Below are 13,271 nucleotides of genomic sequence, written 5' to 3'. Positions count from 1 at the left end.
CCCTCAATTTCACATGAAATGGATAATAAAGGTAACTTTTGATCCTAAATAACTAAGTTTCTCGTTTCTGGACTCTTTTTCTTTTCTTTCCGAGCAAAAAAGTCATTCACCAAGACCTTTTACATGCTTTTCAACTTTGACATGAAACCCAATTAAAGCCACGCATGCGCATTTGACCAAAAAATTGCGACTGGTTGTTTTCGTGGAAATGAACTGTTTTCTAAGGAACCGCTCATTAGAATTTCGTAAAATTTGGCATGAAAATAGTTCCCTAAAAGCGTAACTCGCCTACAAAGAGAAACCTAAATCTAACAGAGGGTATCTTCACAAAACATTAAAATGCAAAATCAATATTTACAGGAGATCTGTCTGTTAAAATTACACGAAAATAGTGCAACTGTGTCAGTGTTTTGTGAGTTTATCTGGATACAAAAAATGGAAAAAATCTAATGAGTACATTTTCTAAAAATAAAAGAAACCTAAAATATGTGGACGTTTAATAGTTCGCTGCGTTGCCATGGAAACGGTACTTAGCTCGACAAGACGTACAAAAATCCATTCTTTCTTAGTTAGTCTTACACCATACCAATTTTGGGCGCCCAGAAGTACATAGTTTCCAAATAACGTCTTCTAACACCTGTACACTAAAAAACTGTATTCGGCCACCTTAAGCCTTTTTTTTCTCCCATATTATTGCTTATAGATTTCAATTTTTTTTATCCAGTTTCTTTTTTACACCAAAAATTATTCCAAAAGAAAATTCAACCTTGGGATTTAATCTTTGGATACGACCGCAATTTTTTTGCAGCGGAACCGCCAAGTCACTAACTACTCTCCTCTTGTATATTAGATGCCCTTTGCGCTGTGACTATAAGGCCGACAGCCGGGCACGGTCTCACAAACCTTAAACGCCCGGCAGTCAGAAATTTTCATCGAATTGCCACTAAAAGTCATGATAAAACACTCTTGAAAGTATTCGATGTTTGTTTCACGACAAAGTGTCGAAAACCTTGAAAACATGAAATTGCTCGTTCTAGCTGCCCACCAAATCGCGCAATTTTCTGTTTTGAATGAAAGTTTGCTGCCAAGAGTGCGTTATTTAAACGAAATGTTAGAAAGAATAAACATCGCGTCTTAGTTATCCACGTTTTTCAGCTGTCTTTTTCGGTTTCAAGAAAATCGCAGTTAAGTAACAAATGGTTGTAGATAAAAGGCAAATTTATCGCGCTTTGGGTGAAGCGACAAGGGCGCCATGCCAAATATAAATCTCTCTAATATGTTTGCCGACTTTGGAAATAACTGAGAAAGTTTCTTAAGAATATAAAAGCCTTTTCTTACGACAGCTGTGCTTATTCCAATTGTTTCGTTCCTCTAAAGAAGAAAAGGAGCTCTTACCATGAAGGTTGAAGACATAAAAACGTTGTTATCTTTTCCGTTTCGATGCTTATCTTCCGATAGATCGTTAGAATGGTTAACATCAGCAAGTTGTTCCATTTAATCTGTCCGAAAGTTGAGTGACAACATAAAATTAGAATTTATTTTTGATCAATTATTAATTGGAAGAAGTAACCCTTTTTGCTCTTTGCAGTCAGGTTGTTCTAAAGTTTTAAAATCTCAAAATATGGCCGAATCTGCCAGGGGATTTCATATTGACAAAAAGAATTGTGTTTCTTTTGAAGCGACTACGCTGCAAATATTCTACAAAGTCATTCGCTTACATGAGAAAACAGCTCTGTCCGTGATTTGAGTGAGAACATAAAATTAAAATTTATTTTTGATCAATTATTAATAAGAAGCAACCCTTTCTGTTGTTTTTAATGTGTTTTTTCTGCGTTGATAACACCGGTGGCAGTTTTTTGGTCAAGTAGCTCTATTTCAAAGTAGTTTGAATAAAAATCAGTGACCAATAGGTAAATGTGGCCTGCATATTCAAATAGGTCAGTCCCGACTATCTGCCAGATTTACTAGCAAACTTGGGTAAATTCATTTTTTTCGTGAAGTGTAATCGGCGGAGAAGGCCAAGAAATTGAGCCCGAGGTCAGCAAAGAACGATACGATCCAGCGGTGAATCTCTGGAGTTTTGTGCTGCCAGTGAGTCGTGGAAAAGTTAGCGCATGCGCAGTGCAGCTGGAGGGAGAAATTAGGGTAATGGGTGGAAATAATGGCTACAATACGCTTTGGCAATGTGAAATTTATGACGTAGAAACGCACCAGAAGAACTTGGCTAAAGGTAAAATTGATAGACATAATGTATTATTCTTAGTCCAGCTGTTAACGACCAAAAAATGATTCAATTGTTCGTTTCATGATAAAAGCATGAAACTTAACAGGCTTACTAAGGTAAAATTGATAGAGATAATGTATTATTCTGGCCAATCAGAAGGAATTTGTTGTTTCACCGGCCAGTCGATCGAATGCGAGACAGACTTAAATTGAACATGAATCGTTTCCTGAACTCATCAGCCACCACACAGCTCTTAGAATGGCTTACAGGATTGACTGAGAAAAAAGTTACGGAGCAATAAACAAACAACAGCGTACTGCGTAAAACACAGATCCAATGGAATTAGAGATTCTAAAGAATAGCGTGCTATCAGGGGGCCCAAATTATGTGTCTTGTTTTAGTCTCTCGTACTTGTTATTTGCTTTACTTACTCCTTTTGCTTGGAGCTCTGATTGATTTGTTTGCTGTTAATTTTAGTATAAATTCCTTCTTTTCTCATTATAGTACACTGTATTTTCGTTAAATGTAAAATGAAAGACTTGGCCCTCACGTTTTACGTTTCTTTGAGGGAAAGTTTTATCCGTCATCCATGTCTCAGAAGTAGTAAATCGTCTTAAAGAAAGTCGTCTTTAAAAGAGGAGAAACTCAAGTTTCACAAAATACTGCTTATATATACTTTGGTCTCAGGGGATGGACCCCAGTCTGCTGATCAGGCTGGACTCCCTTAAGAATAAAATAAGAAAGCTAAACTTTTCCAGTCCTATTAGAAAAAACAACAACTGCTGCAATATTTGTATCTTATAGAACTAAATTTAATACTGATTTTTATTAGTTATATATTACATTTTAAAGACAATTTTGATAAGTTTTACTGTTATCTATTTTCCCACATTTTATTTTTTTGTTAGTATCCCCAATCAGTCTACTAAGGATAAAATAAAGTCATCGCCATCATCATCATAATCATCATCACCATTATCATCGTCGTCATCATCATCATCATTATCATCATCATCATCATCATCATCATCATCATCATCATCATCATCATCATCACCATAGACTGTTCACAGTCCCCTATTTTTCCGTTTGATCGTCGAGATCGAGCGCGTCTTACCGTTAATGGCAGCCATCTTGATTTTTAGTTGTACCGAGGGGGCAGTCGTCGGGGATTATAGCTCTAGGGGGTAGGAGGCGAGAAAAATATTTTTCTATTTTTCTCGCCTCCTCCCAAACCGTCCCCCGCCCCCTAAGTAGACTTGATACTCTTCCCCAGGTTAGACTCGGTACGACTGAAAGTCAACATGGCCGCCATTAACGGTAAGACGCCCTCGATCTCAACGATCACACGGAAAAATAGGGGACTGTGAACAGTCTATCATCACCATCATAATCACTAGTACTATCATCACCATCATCATTATCGTCATCATCATCATTATGAGGTCCTTCATCCATCCTCCCCCGCTCTTTCAGCATTCGGTAAACATTTCGTCCTACCTACATGAATGAGTTCCGCCAGGATGTCCAGGCCGTTGTTCTTAACAAGAAAAGCTACGTCATCGGTGGCCCAGATTACAAAGGAGAGAGAGTGCTGGATTCCATAGAATCCTTTGACATATTACAGGGGCAATGAAACCGAGTGACGTCAGTTCCGTTAGCCAGAGAAGGATACCGATGTGTCACGTGTAGAGTTAGCCCCAATCACCTGACTCCTTTGAAGCTCAAATAACTGTTCTGTTCCTTAGGCTTTTGGTCAGTTCGTTAGTCAGTCTTTCAGTCAGTCAGCTAGCCAGTCAGTCAATCAGGCAGTCAACCAGTCAGCCAGTCAGTCAGTCAGTCAGTCAGACAGTCAGACAGTCAGACAGTCAGACAGTCAGACAGTCAGACAGTCAGTCAGTCAGCCAGACAGTTAGTCAGTTAATCATAATTCAGTCATGCAGCGAGTCAGTGGGTCAATTATTCAGTCAGCAAGCCGGGCAGTCAGTCAGCCAGCCGGCGCAGCCAGTCAATCAGTCAGTTAGTAAGACACCCAGCAAGTCAGTAGTTAATCAGTTGGTCAGTCAGTCAGTCATCCAGTCAGTTCGTGATTCATCAAGATTTTCAAATTCCAATTCCATCCAGAATCCGAGAGCAACAGGTTTTCTAGTCACTAGACTCCTACCATACGGTCCGTGCGTCTCAAATTTAAATCGACCAGTTAGAGGTTAACACCGAGTCAAATCAAAGTTTTCATACGTCATTGACCTCTTCACTCTGTGATTGGTTGTGCCGAACAAGAAAAATTACATGAGGTCTACGATGGAGGGGCAAGAAAATGTTTAGCATGCGTGAAATTGGTATTACTTTCATTCATTCGACAATGAAGCGTTCCGTTTAGGGAGAGACATTTGATGACGTGCGAAAACGAATTTTGACTGCCGCTTGTATCGCAGGGTATGGAAGCCTATCAGGCGTTCTCTTCCGTAAAAGCAAAGTCAGTTTATATATTTTCAGTGTCTATACGCAGAATAAATCTATTTCTTGAACTTCCCTAGCTCCAAATTTTGCAACCTTTCAAGCCTGTATTACGCTTAAATTAGACCTAGATTAGGTAGATAGTATAATGCCATAAGGCAACGGTTAATTTTATCGTTTAATTATAAGACAGTAGCATTCACCCCTCGCCACCATAAGTGGAGGTCGGGGATTAGTTTACTCCTGGACATTTGATTTACACCTACGATGCAAGAATAACCATAAGTGCAAGCACAAGCACAAGAAATCAACGTGTGAACGGGGCTACGCAAATATAATCGCAAGCATAAACGCAAGCACAAGAAAAGGAAATCGTTCCTTTTTCTTGCCCTTGCGCACATGTTTGCATCGTTATGTCTCCCGGGTAAACCGGGATGACGCAAGCGTAAGCACATGAAAAGAACAAGCAACAGCGTCTCGGCCTCGTTGCTTAATACCTCCTCGGCGTCCGCCATCTTGGATTTAAAATTTTGGCGCCAAAAGTTTAATTCACTGCGCCTGCGTATATCACCTTGTGCTTATGCTTATCGCATTTGTATGCCAGTCTTTAGACCTCACAGAATTGTGACTTTGCTTTAGTTGTGATCACGTAGCTCTACGATAAGCATGAAAGAGATCTAAGGAAAATAACGGTATTTGAAATAACACTAAGAACTGTATTAGATTTCTCTGTGTCTTAGTTTGCCTGAATCATCTTCCAGTATTCTGTACCATAGTCTAAAAGTGATCGAAGAATTTGATTTCTGTTATAATTATACAGAGAGGGATTTGGAAATCTCATTTAAGACCACGACAGGTCATTCGCCAGTGCATTTTGCATTTTCGTTTTAATTAATTGCGCCTCTACTATTTTAATTTCTAAACATTTTGTGACCAATGTGCCATAATTGTTATGTAGTACATTTGGTTGTATTCAGCTTTTTCTGTAAAGTTTGCCTGTTTCCACTGAACTACACTGTATGGCTATGTTGTAAGCTGGAAGAATCCTGGACCTCATAAGCCCTCGGCTTCTTGTCCAGGATTCTCCGTCACCTAACTTATTTGTATACGTGCCAATGTGTATAACTATAACAATTATTCCACGAGCGCGCGTTGGATATGAGATGATAGATAGCCAACGCGAGTTAAATTCCTGGATTGGCAGTCAGTATAATGATCCAGTTCTTGATAAAATCTGTAATGTGCGACAAAACAAATAAATTTTCTCTCTTCCTATTTTCAAAATATGCTAATTCTGGGAAGAGCACTTCTAGAGATGCAACCTCGGTCCCAGGCTCTTTCCTCTTCACTTCCCAGGGAGCGAGAAGAGAAGAGACGCTGGAAAAGAATTTGCTGGAAATGACCAATCAGCAACATGCCAGCTTCGGCTGTGCTTCAACAGCGCAACTTACCTATATGGTAGATAGACGTTAACCTGCAGAGGGCTTCGGTCGTGTAGTTCACAGGAATATTGTAGAACCTTAATTCAGTCTCATTACTCACCGCAACATGTTTCAGTTAAAATAAATAAATCCTGAAGTCATTCTGTCGGTATGTGTTAAGACTCACGTCGTTTTGAAAGAAGGTCTTCGAAGGCATGAAATTGAAGAGGGTTTCCTAGTAATAGTTGCTCTTCGTTTTATGTACGTACGCACCTCGTGTTCCCTTTGCATATGGTCATTTGCTTTCTACATCAGTAAAACTTATGCTGTTCAACATATTACCTTGCTGTCTAACTTCTTTTTACTGATCTCCCATAATATTGATGTTAACTATTGATGCGCATGCACAATTTTAATGACAATCCTCATTTCCATTACTTGAGATTGAAAATAGTTTTTTACATTAACTTATGGTCCTGGAGAGCATCCGTACAGCTCAACTCGCATGCATATGTACTTGTACCACGATACCACGTAAAAGCGCACATATCTGGCCGTAAACCTTGACGTTAAGAAGTGTGACACGATTGTTCCACGGTCTGAATTTCCGGAAAAGACCTGAGTAAAAATATAAATATATATATTATATATAAATATAAGAAGTTTTATTTAAGTTTTGCTTGTGTATTTGGCGCTGTGGCCTTAATTAGGGACACTATAACGCGGTAAAAAATAAATATGCAAACTGAGAAAAACATTTGTTAAATATCCCAACGGGTGGGAGGCATATCAGTTGCCTATATACAAAGCTTGGCTCTAAATTGGAGCTGGACTTTAGCCTGGGGGCTCAAGATTACACGTCCCGCGCCGCTAACTTCTTTCACGTCGGCTCCCTACAAAAAGAGATACATAAATTTTATTTGAAATAAAAGTATGAGCGCATTATCTTTGATTGTATAAACCTTAAAGTTCTGAATTCCAATCTTGTGCGTTAATTCCCTTTTCTTACTAGTCTGCCGTTGCTATTGCCTTCTGAGAATTAAGTACTATCTTGTTAAACGAAAATACTTGTGTTATTCACTTTACGCCTTTGAGTCTTGTTTGCTGTACTGCGCTCTCTAATTATTGCCTTTAAAATCTAGAGACAGTTGCAAAACACCAAAGCCGTACTACCTGTCCCGCGTGCTGAAACGATTTCCCGCGCTCCTCGACTGTTTTAGTTGGTTCGTTTTGAGGTCATTGTCATCAGCCACTGAGAGTCATCTAACATGCGTTTAACAACTTCCTACCAGATAAAACTTTATTGTGGTTTTGCTCAGCCGATAACGATGTTGCAAAACTTTTTCCGTTGGAAATTCTGACTAAACAAGTCGATTTCTTTAAACGATTTTTAGTAGTTTTGATTTTTCACGTTTACAATGTTTCCCAATAACGCGCCAACCATCGCGTTCAAAAGAGTCGGATAAAGTTTGGTTTTGGTAGACTTCAGTCAAATTTGGTTGTTTAATTATTTTAAATGTGTTTGTGGTCCTGTTTATATAGTACAAGCGTTTTTATAAATTTGCACCACAGTTACCTTCACAACACCATTTTCCTTATATTCCTTCCAGTTAGTTCCGTCTAAACTGAACAGAATTTTGTATGACCGCACCCAATGGTCAAAGGAAGGCCTTCCCTGTGTGGCGAGTTTTGTCAGCAGCTTCTCCTTTCCAAGATCAATTTGCAGCCATTCTCCTTGATTCGAGGCTCCCGCAATCCAGCAACCCCAGCCATCGTCATTAGGTACATTATTGAGACGACCTCGCCACGGCTCATGCTGGCTATCTGACCAAGACGATGAAGCCGTTACAGCTGAGTCTGGTATGTCATTGTTTTCCATTCCAAGTGCGCGGACGACGCATTCTATCGAAAAAATAACAAATGGACGCTGTTTGTTGTGCAAAATTCCGAGAAACAAATTGCACTACATTCTCATGTCACACGCTCGGAGTTCCTTCTACAGATTCACAAGTAACGTACAAAAACGAGATTGATCTCAGGACAGAATCGTTCAAGTTAAACAAGTGAACAATTTTACTAGCAACGCATGCTTCAAAGGCATATTAAAAAACAAGCTGCAATTCTTTCAGTATAAACGCGTTTGTTCTAAAGCAAACTGTGGGCTCAGCTCCCCAGGAATGCGGGTATTTGAAGATTGCACCTACCTTCACAACTCATCGATGGCATGCAAAGCAAATTACTGCCACAGTCGGAGTCTTTACAGCAGGTGAATGGTCTGAAAGTGTTTTCCATGTAGATAGTGAAATACTCTTCTCTCATATCTTCAGGGTGAGACGCATGTGTCTTGTCATTCAGCTCACACACTCTGTCCTTGTGATAAAAGTTGCTGCTATGGCAACCAGGATGATCTATGCACTGCATAACACACTCTACTATTCGCTCTGCGGGGCCAGCCATGATGGTGTGATTTTTAAGAGTGGCCGTCTGTAATTTTCAACTAATGTGTTTTGGGTGAGAAAAAATAAAATTCCTCAAACTTTCTCAGAAGAAAGGTCTAGATAAGTAATTCACATTCATGTAACTTTCAGGTCAATCAAATAAATATTTTAGCTGCAGGACAAATATTTCGGTTTTTCAGCTCTCGGAAGGCACTCAGGGATCATTTCACTACAGATCGTAAACATCTGGGTCTGGAAATAAAACGTAACTAAAACTAAACGCCAAGTTGGAACTCGAAATCAGAAGACATTTATGATTAATTCAGGACGGTTATTTTCCAATTTTAATAAAAAGCTGAATATTTTATCAATTTTTTAACTTGTCTCTTTTGTAAGCCATTTCGGCAGTTACAAAAATCGGCTAAATTCAAATGAAAATATCGCTAATGGTACATTACTAGACTTCATAAAAGTACACCCCAGTTAAAGAGCAACGTCTTCCCTTCAAATATATGGAATAAAATTTTGGGGCCAACGTACCTACGAAATTTGACAGTTGAAATTACAAAGTGCACTTTTGTAAACAAACGCAATCTTTAATTAGCTCAACAACGACGAGTCAATGAAATACGAAGGAAAAACATTACAAAATCCACTAACGTGCTTAAGATACTCTGACTTGGAGAAAAAGGAATGCTTTCAGTTACCTTCCCAGTGGGATGGCGGAATGGAAACATGTTTTCGCGGAATTTGTGGTGAAGTTTATACAGTCTTCGACAAACTTTGACTCGATTTGACCATTCTTTGACTGTAACTCCCGCTGTTCGTCACGGAAAAACTGAATGTTTTACGGTATTCGAAAGATCCAACGACTCTCGAGATCCTTACAACAACTGAGGTCGTCAAGCTAATGTTCCCTTTCCGACAATAGAAGTATCTTTTCTGTGGTGCATGAAGCAGCGAGAGATCTCCTGATCAAGGCGAAAAAGATTGCGTTACATACACATTGTCGTCCCCAGATCACTCGGGTCGGGAAGACCTGAGTGCCGAGCCGCGCAAATGATTATCTGATATCAGTTTTAGAGAAAACGTTTTTTCATTTGATGCGATATCAAATGAGAGGATATCGGATACAGACTACTTAGCTAAACAAGAAAGCAATCAAGCGCCCATTGCAGAAACTGAACATTCTATGTTTCCCCTAACCTGCGTTAATTTATCGCCGATTTTCAGTCTGGGTGCAGTCCGGCTTCAGCTGGATTTTACTAACTCTATTGGCAGCACCGCCTTGCTTGTTTTCTTTACAGGAGACTGGTAGCACATGTAGTAAGTTTCTTAGAAGGGGGTCTGAGTCATGACAAAAATTCTGAAACGCCTTTGTTGTCTAATGACAGCCTAGAAGAGATATTCTAGTTCCGGTTCCTACATTCCGCCAACAAGTCTACATCTCTCTACGTAATATCCACGAAAGGAAGTAAAGTACAACTCGAAGGCATGGAAGACGTGAAAATACATCAAATGCTAACTGTTATATACCGTTTTGTTACAAGACTTATGCAAAAATTTTGCAATAATTTTTGGTAAAGTGCACAGCTGCACTCATCCACAAGACACCTTTGCAATTCGATGTAAGGTGCCTTACGTGCCGTTGAGAAATGGGTGACATCTATTAAATCAAAGTCAAGATTCACACATTTTGTGGAGCATGACGATGCTAAGCTCTTTGAATCCATTCGACGCATTTAAGTTACAGAGGTTAAATGATTCGAAAGTGACTGGATGGGATAACAGACACTGGTCAAGAATAGTTTGGCGAGTTAGTAAATAAGCAGCTTCGCCCGCCCTCAGCGGCAATAATGTCTTCTTCAGGGGTGTCTTCTTGGCTGTTCTTTAGCTTAGCAGCCGCTCTGCAAAAATAAAGATTGGACTTGTTGAGGTGTGAGGAAATCATCTACTGTAAACCTTCTATTTCCGCCTTTGTCCTTAGCAAACCTTATGTCACATGCCACGGCTGCTGCATGAAGCTTATGGCCGGTTTCCTGGCCAATGGGAAACTTTTCATCAAGGTACAGGGGTGTAGCCAAAGGGAGCGTTCCAGGGGCTCCGAAACCCCTCCTCTCCTATTTTTAACAGTGATTTTATCCCAGCAAGAGTATAATGGACTCTCGATTCCTGAAATTCTTCGTTTTGTTCTATGCTTACAAAGTACAGTGAACGTCATTGTGGTACCTACTTGCGTTTCACTTGCATTTTCGGAGACATGAGCAGAGCTGCGATTCCCGTGTAACAAGATGCGCGTGTGTGCACAGCAGAAATTCCCGCGAAATTAGTAGACGATCCATTGGTGTTGTGCGAGCTGGTGGCTTTCGTAACAATGTCCCGATTGCAAAAGATCGATGCATTCTTTTCACCAAAAAGGTAGGCACAGCGAAACATTTACTGATAATGCGTAAGAAATTCGAGTCAAGACATTTTTCCGGCCCTAACATCGATTATATTGATGAAATTCCAATCCCAGAACCGAAGAGACAAAACGACGACAAAGCAGCGAAAGAGGAAGCGTCGAACAAGCAGAGGAAACAGGCCCGCCATCCAAGAAGTCAAAGGAGTGCATTTTGTGCACGTTGCCGATAACGTCAACTGAATGTGAGCGCTCATTCAGTACACTAAGAAGGTTAAAAACATACCTGAGGTCGACCATGTCAAGCGAGCGAGAGTCTGGGCTGGCGTTGATGAACATCAATTACCACCGAGACATAAATATCAAGGAAGTGATAAGCATGTTCACTCAACGGGCAACCAAGGCGTCTTCTGTTTGCGTAGCGTAAACGCCAAAGTCTTGTACGTACGTAATGTAAGGATTTTAGACCAACCGTTTTCGTTGGAACCAATTTGGGACCCCCCCCCCCCCCCCCACCCCCTAGAAATCCTGGCTACGCCCCTGAGGTAGCATTCTTACAGTTTCAGTGAAACGTTCAGGCTTCTTTATCGTGCCCAGCCTTGTGTTTGAAACTCTTCAGCACGGCCTCGAAGCGTGGATCTTGCCACTAGCTGAGAAGTTTGTCTCTCTAGGCGATTCTGGCCTTGTCAAATAAGTTCTTCCTTTCGAGGACAATTTCGCATTTATATTACCGTACTGAAAATGGTTCTCTAAAGAGCTGTAACGCTGGAAAAAGTTTTACACATCCGTCAACCGGGCAAGTGAAGAGCTTTGTTGGTTGATCGTCTTCATCGTGGGAATCGTTGTTCTTCTCTAATTCTACTTAGTGGAGCTTTCCTTAACCTCGGATATTGCACAGCTGCTAAAAGAGATATCCGTCAACAAAGTTGATGAACGAGCGGGGAAGGCTCGCGGGGGAGGGTAGCGAGTTAATGTATGGAGTGCTTAGGGGACCAAAAAGTGCCTACCTCGGTTGTTTTTCCCCTTCAGTCTCCAGAAATTTTTCGTTCATTTCTCCTACTCCCTTGGAAGGGAAACGACTTTTGCTTTTAAACTTTCCGCGCGCCCCATCATTTTGGAATTTATTGACGTCATAGTAGTTTAAAAATCAGAAAAATGAATCTTTACGGCATTACCCTTACAATATAAAAGTACCCATTAAACATAAATCATTTTACCCTGAAATTCGTTGCCTACGTAGCAGTCGTGTCCTTTCCGAGACCGGGGAAGGCTTGCGAGGGAATGCACGGAGAACGCATGGGACCAAAAAGTTCCTACTTTGGTTGTTTTTTCGATTCCTCTCCAGAAGTTTGTGTTCACTTCTCCTGCTCGCCTGGTTGAACTTTTCCACACCTAAGACGATGAAACCACAGACCCTCCTCATCCCCCACCTTACCCTTTACCCCTCCCCCGGAGGGGATGGGAGTTCTACGTGAGAAGTAACATAGCGCAACTCAAATAGCGGGCTAGTTTTAATCTTGACCAGGTATTATGTTGGAATTGTCCTTTTTATCAAGCAGATTTGTAAACGTTTTCTTAATTAAGGATAGGAATAGTGTAACTTCAAACTATAAATTTGTTATTATTGCATTACTACTCTGGTTCAGTTGATTACCTGCTCTAGCTAGGAGTAATCCGAGTATATAACATTAACTGCGCCTCATTTTACAAGGAAGCATCGCGGACGTCGCGTGATTTTAGACGTACTTTTCTGTCCTTGAAACAACTCTCTAGCGCTATACTCCTCACCACTGCAGGATTTGCTGCACTAAAACTACATGTTCCACCGACGAAGGTTGAGTAACCGCGTGTCGTCATGACCTGTATTAAGTAGCAATTGCGTTATATAGGGGCCAATGATTGTCACGAGAAAATAAACAAAAGCTCACTTTTGACTAACTTTAATACCTCTCAACCCCTTCAGTAAACGTTGCCAAACTGAACGCGAAATTACTTGATCATCGATGGACGGACAGGTGGGCGGACAAGTTTCTGTGCTTATGTCACGCAATCCAACTTGTTGAAAGTTCGTAAATTTTTGCGAGACTCAGTTACGTGCGTTTCACAGATCCTCACCATCTGGCCTCAAAAGTACACTCCACTGTAAAGGTACGTTTCTTGTAGATAGCCTTTGGCCCACGTATGGAATAGAAGTCAAATAATTTATCGATTTAGATTGTTTTTGAAGCTCGGAATTTGCTTATCTTTTGAACAGGTGGTGTGACAATTAAACGATACTTTTTGAAAACTTGTCTTGTTTCTTTCAAAATTCGCGAATGATTCATCGAAAA

The 13,271-nt window shown here is 40.4% G+C and overlaps 2 protein-coding genes across 2 annotated transcripts in view; both read right to left on the bottom strand.

The window, feature by feature from the left end:
• Nucleotides 1-13,271, bottom strand: part of LOC146454287 (lactadherin-like) — a 31,346-nt gene that overhangs the window by 14,850 nt on the left and 3,225 nt on the right. The gene's annotated exons all lie outside the window — the stretch shown is intronic.
• On the bottom strand, nucleotides 6,237-8,499 carry LOC146454288 (lactadherin-like). The gene is made up of 3 exons (XM_085095663.1): nucleotides 8,307-8,499; nucleotides 7,679-8,004; nucleotides 6,237-6,720 (listed from the first exon to the last, which is right to left on the bottom strand). The coding sequence occupies exons 1-3, from the start codon at nucleotides 8,419-8,421 to the stop codon at nucleotides 6,571-6,573; spliced, it is 591 nt and encodes a 196-aa protein (XP_084951789.1). The 5' UTR covers nucleotides 8,422-8,499; the 3' UTR covers nucleotides 6,237-6,570.

This window comes from Pavona decussata, unplaced genomic scaffold (genome assembly GCF_977016875.1).
Source record: "Pavona decussata unplaced genomic scaffold, jaPavDecu1.1 SCAFFOLD_303, whole genome shotgun sequence".
Taxonomy (NCBI): domain Eukaryota; kingdom Metazoa; phylum Cnidaria; class Anthozoa; order Scleractinia; family Agariciidae; genus Pavona; species Pavona decussata.
The sequence above is the reverse complement of the archived record's forward strand: the minus strand, read 5'-3'. Positions and strand labels throughout refer to the sequence as shown.

What these genes read in the sequence shown, in the direction of transcription:
- LOC146454288 (XM_085095663.1), bottom strand. Translation starts at nt 8,421, where the DNA reads ATGAGAGAAGAGTATTTCACTATCTACATGGAAAACACTTTCAGACCA. An exon ending in GCCATCGATGAGTTGTGAAG is followed by an intron (nt 8,005 to 8,306) that starts GTAGGTGCAATC and finishes TTTTTTCGATAG; the next exon opens with AATGCGTCGTCCGCGCACTT. An exon ending in AGGAAAATGGTGTTGTGAAG is followed by an intron (nt 6,721 to 7,678) that starts GTAACTGTGGTG and finishes ATTTTTACTCAG; the next exon opens with GTCTTTTCCGGAAATTCAGA.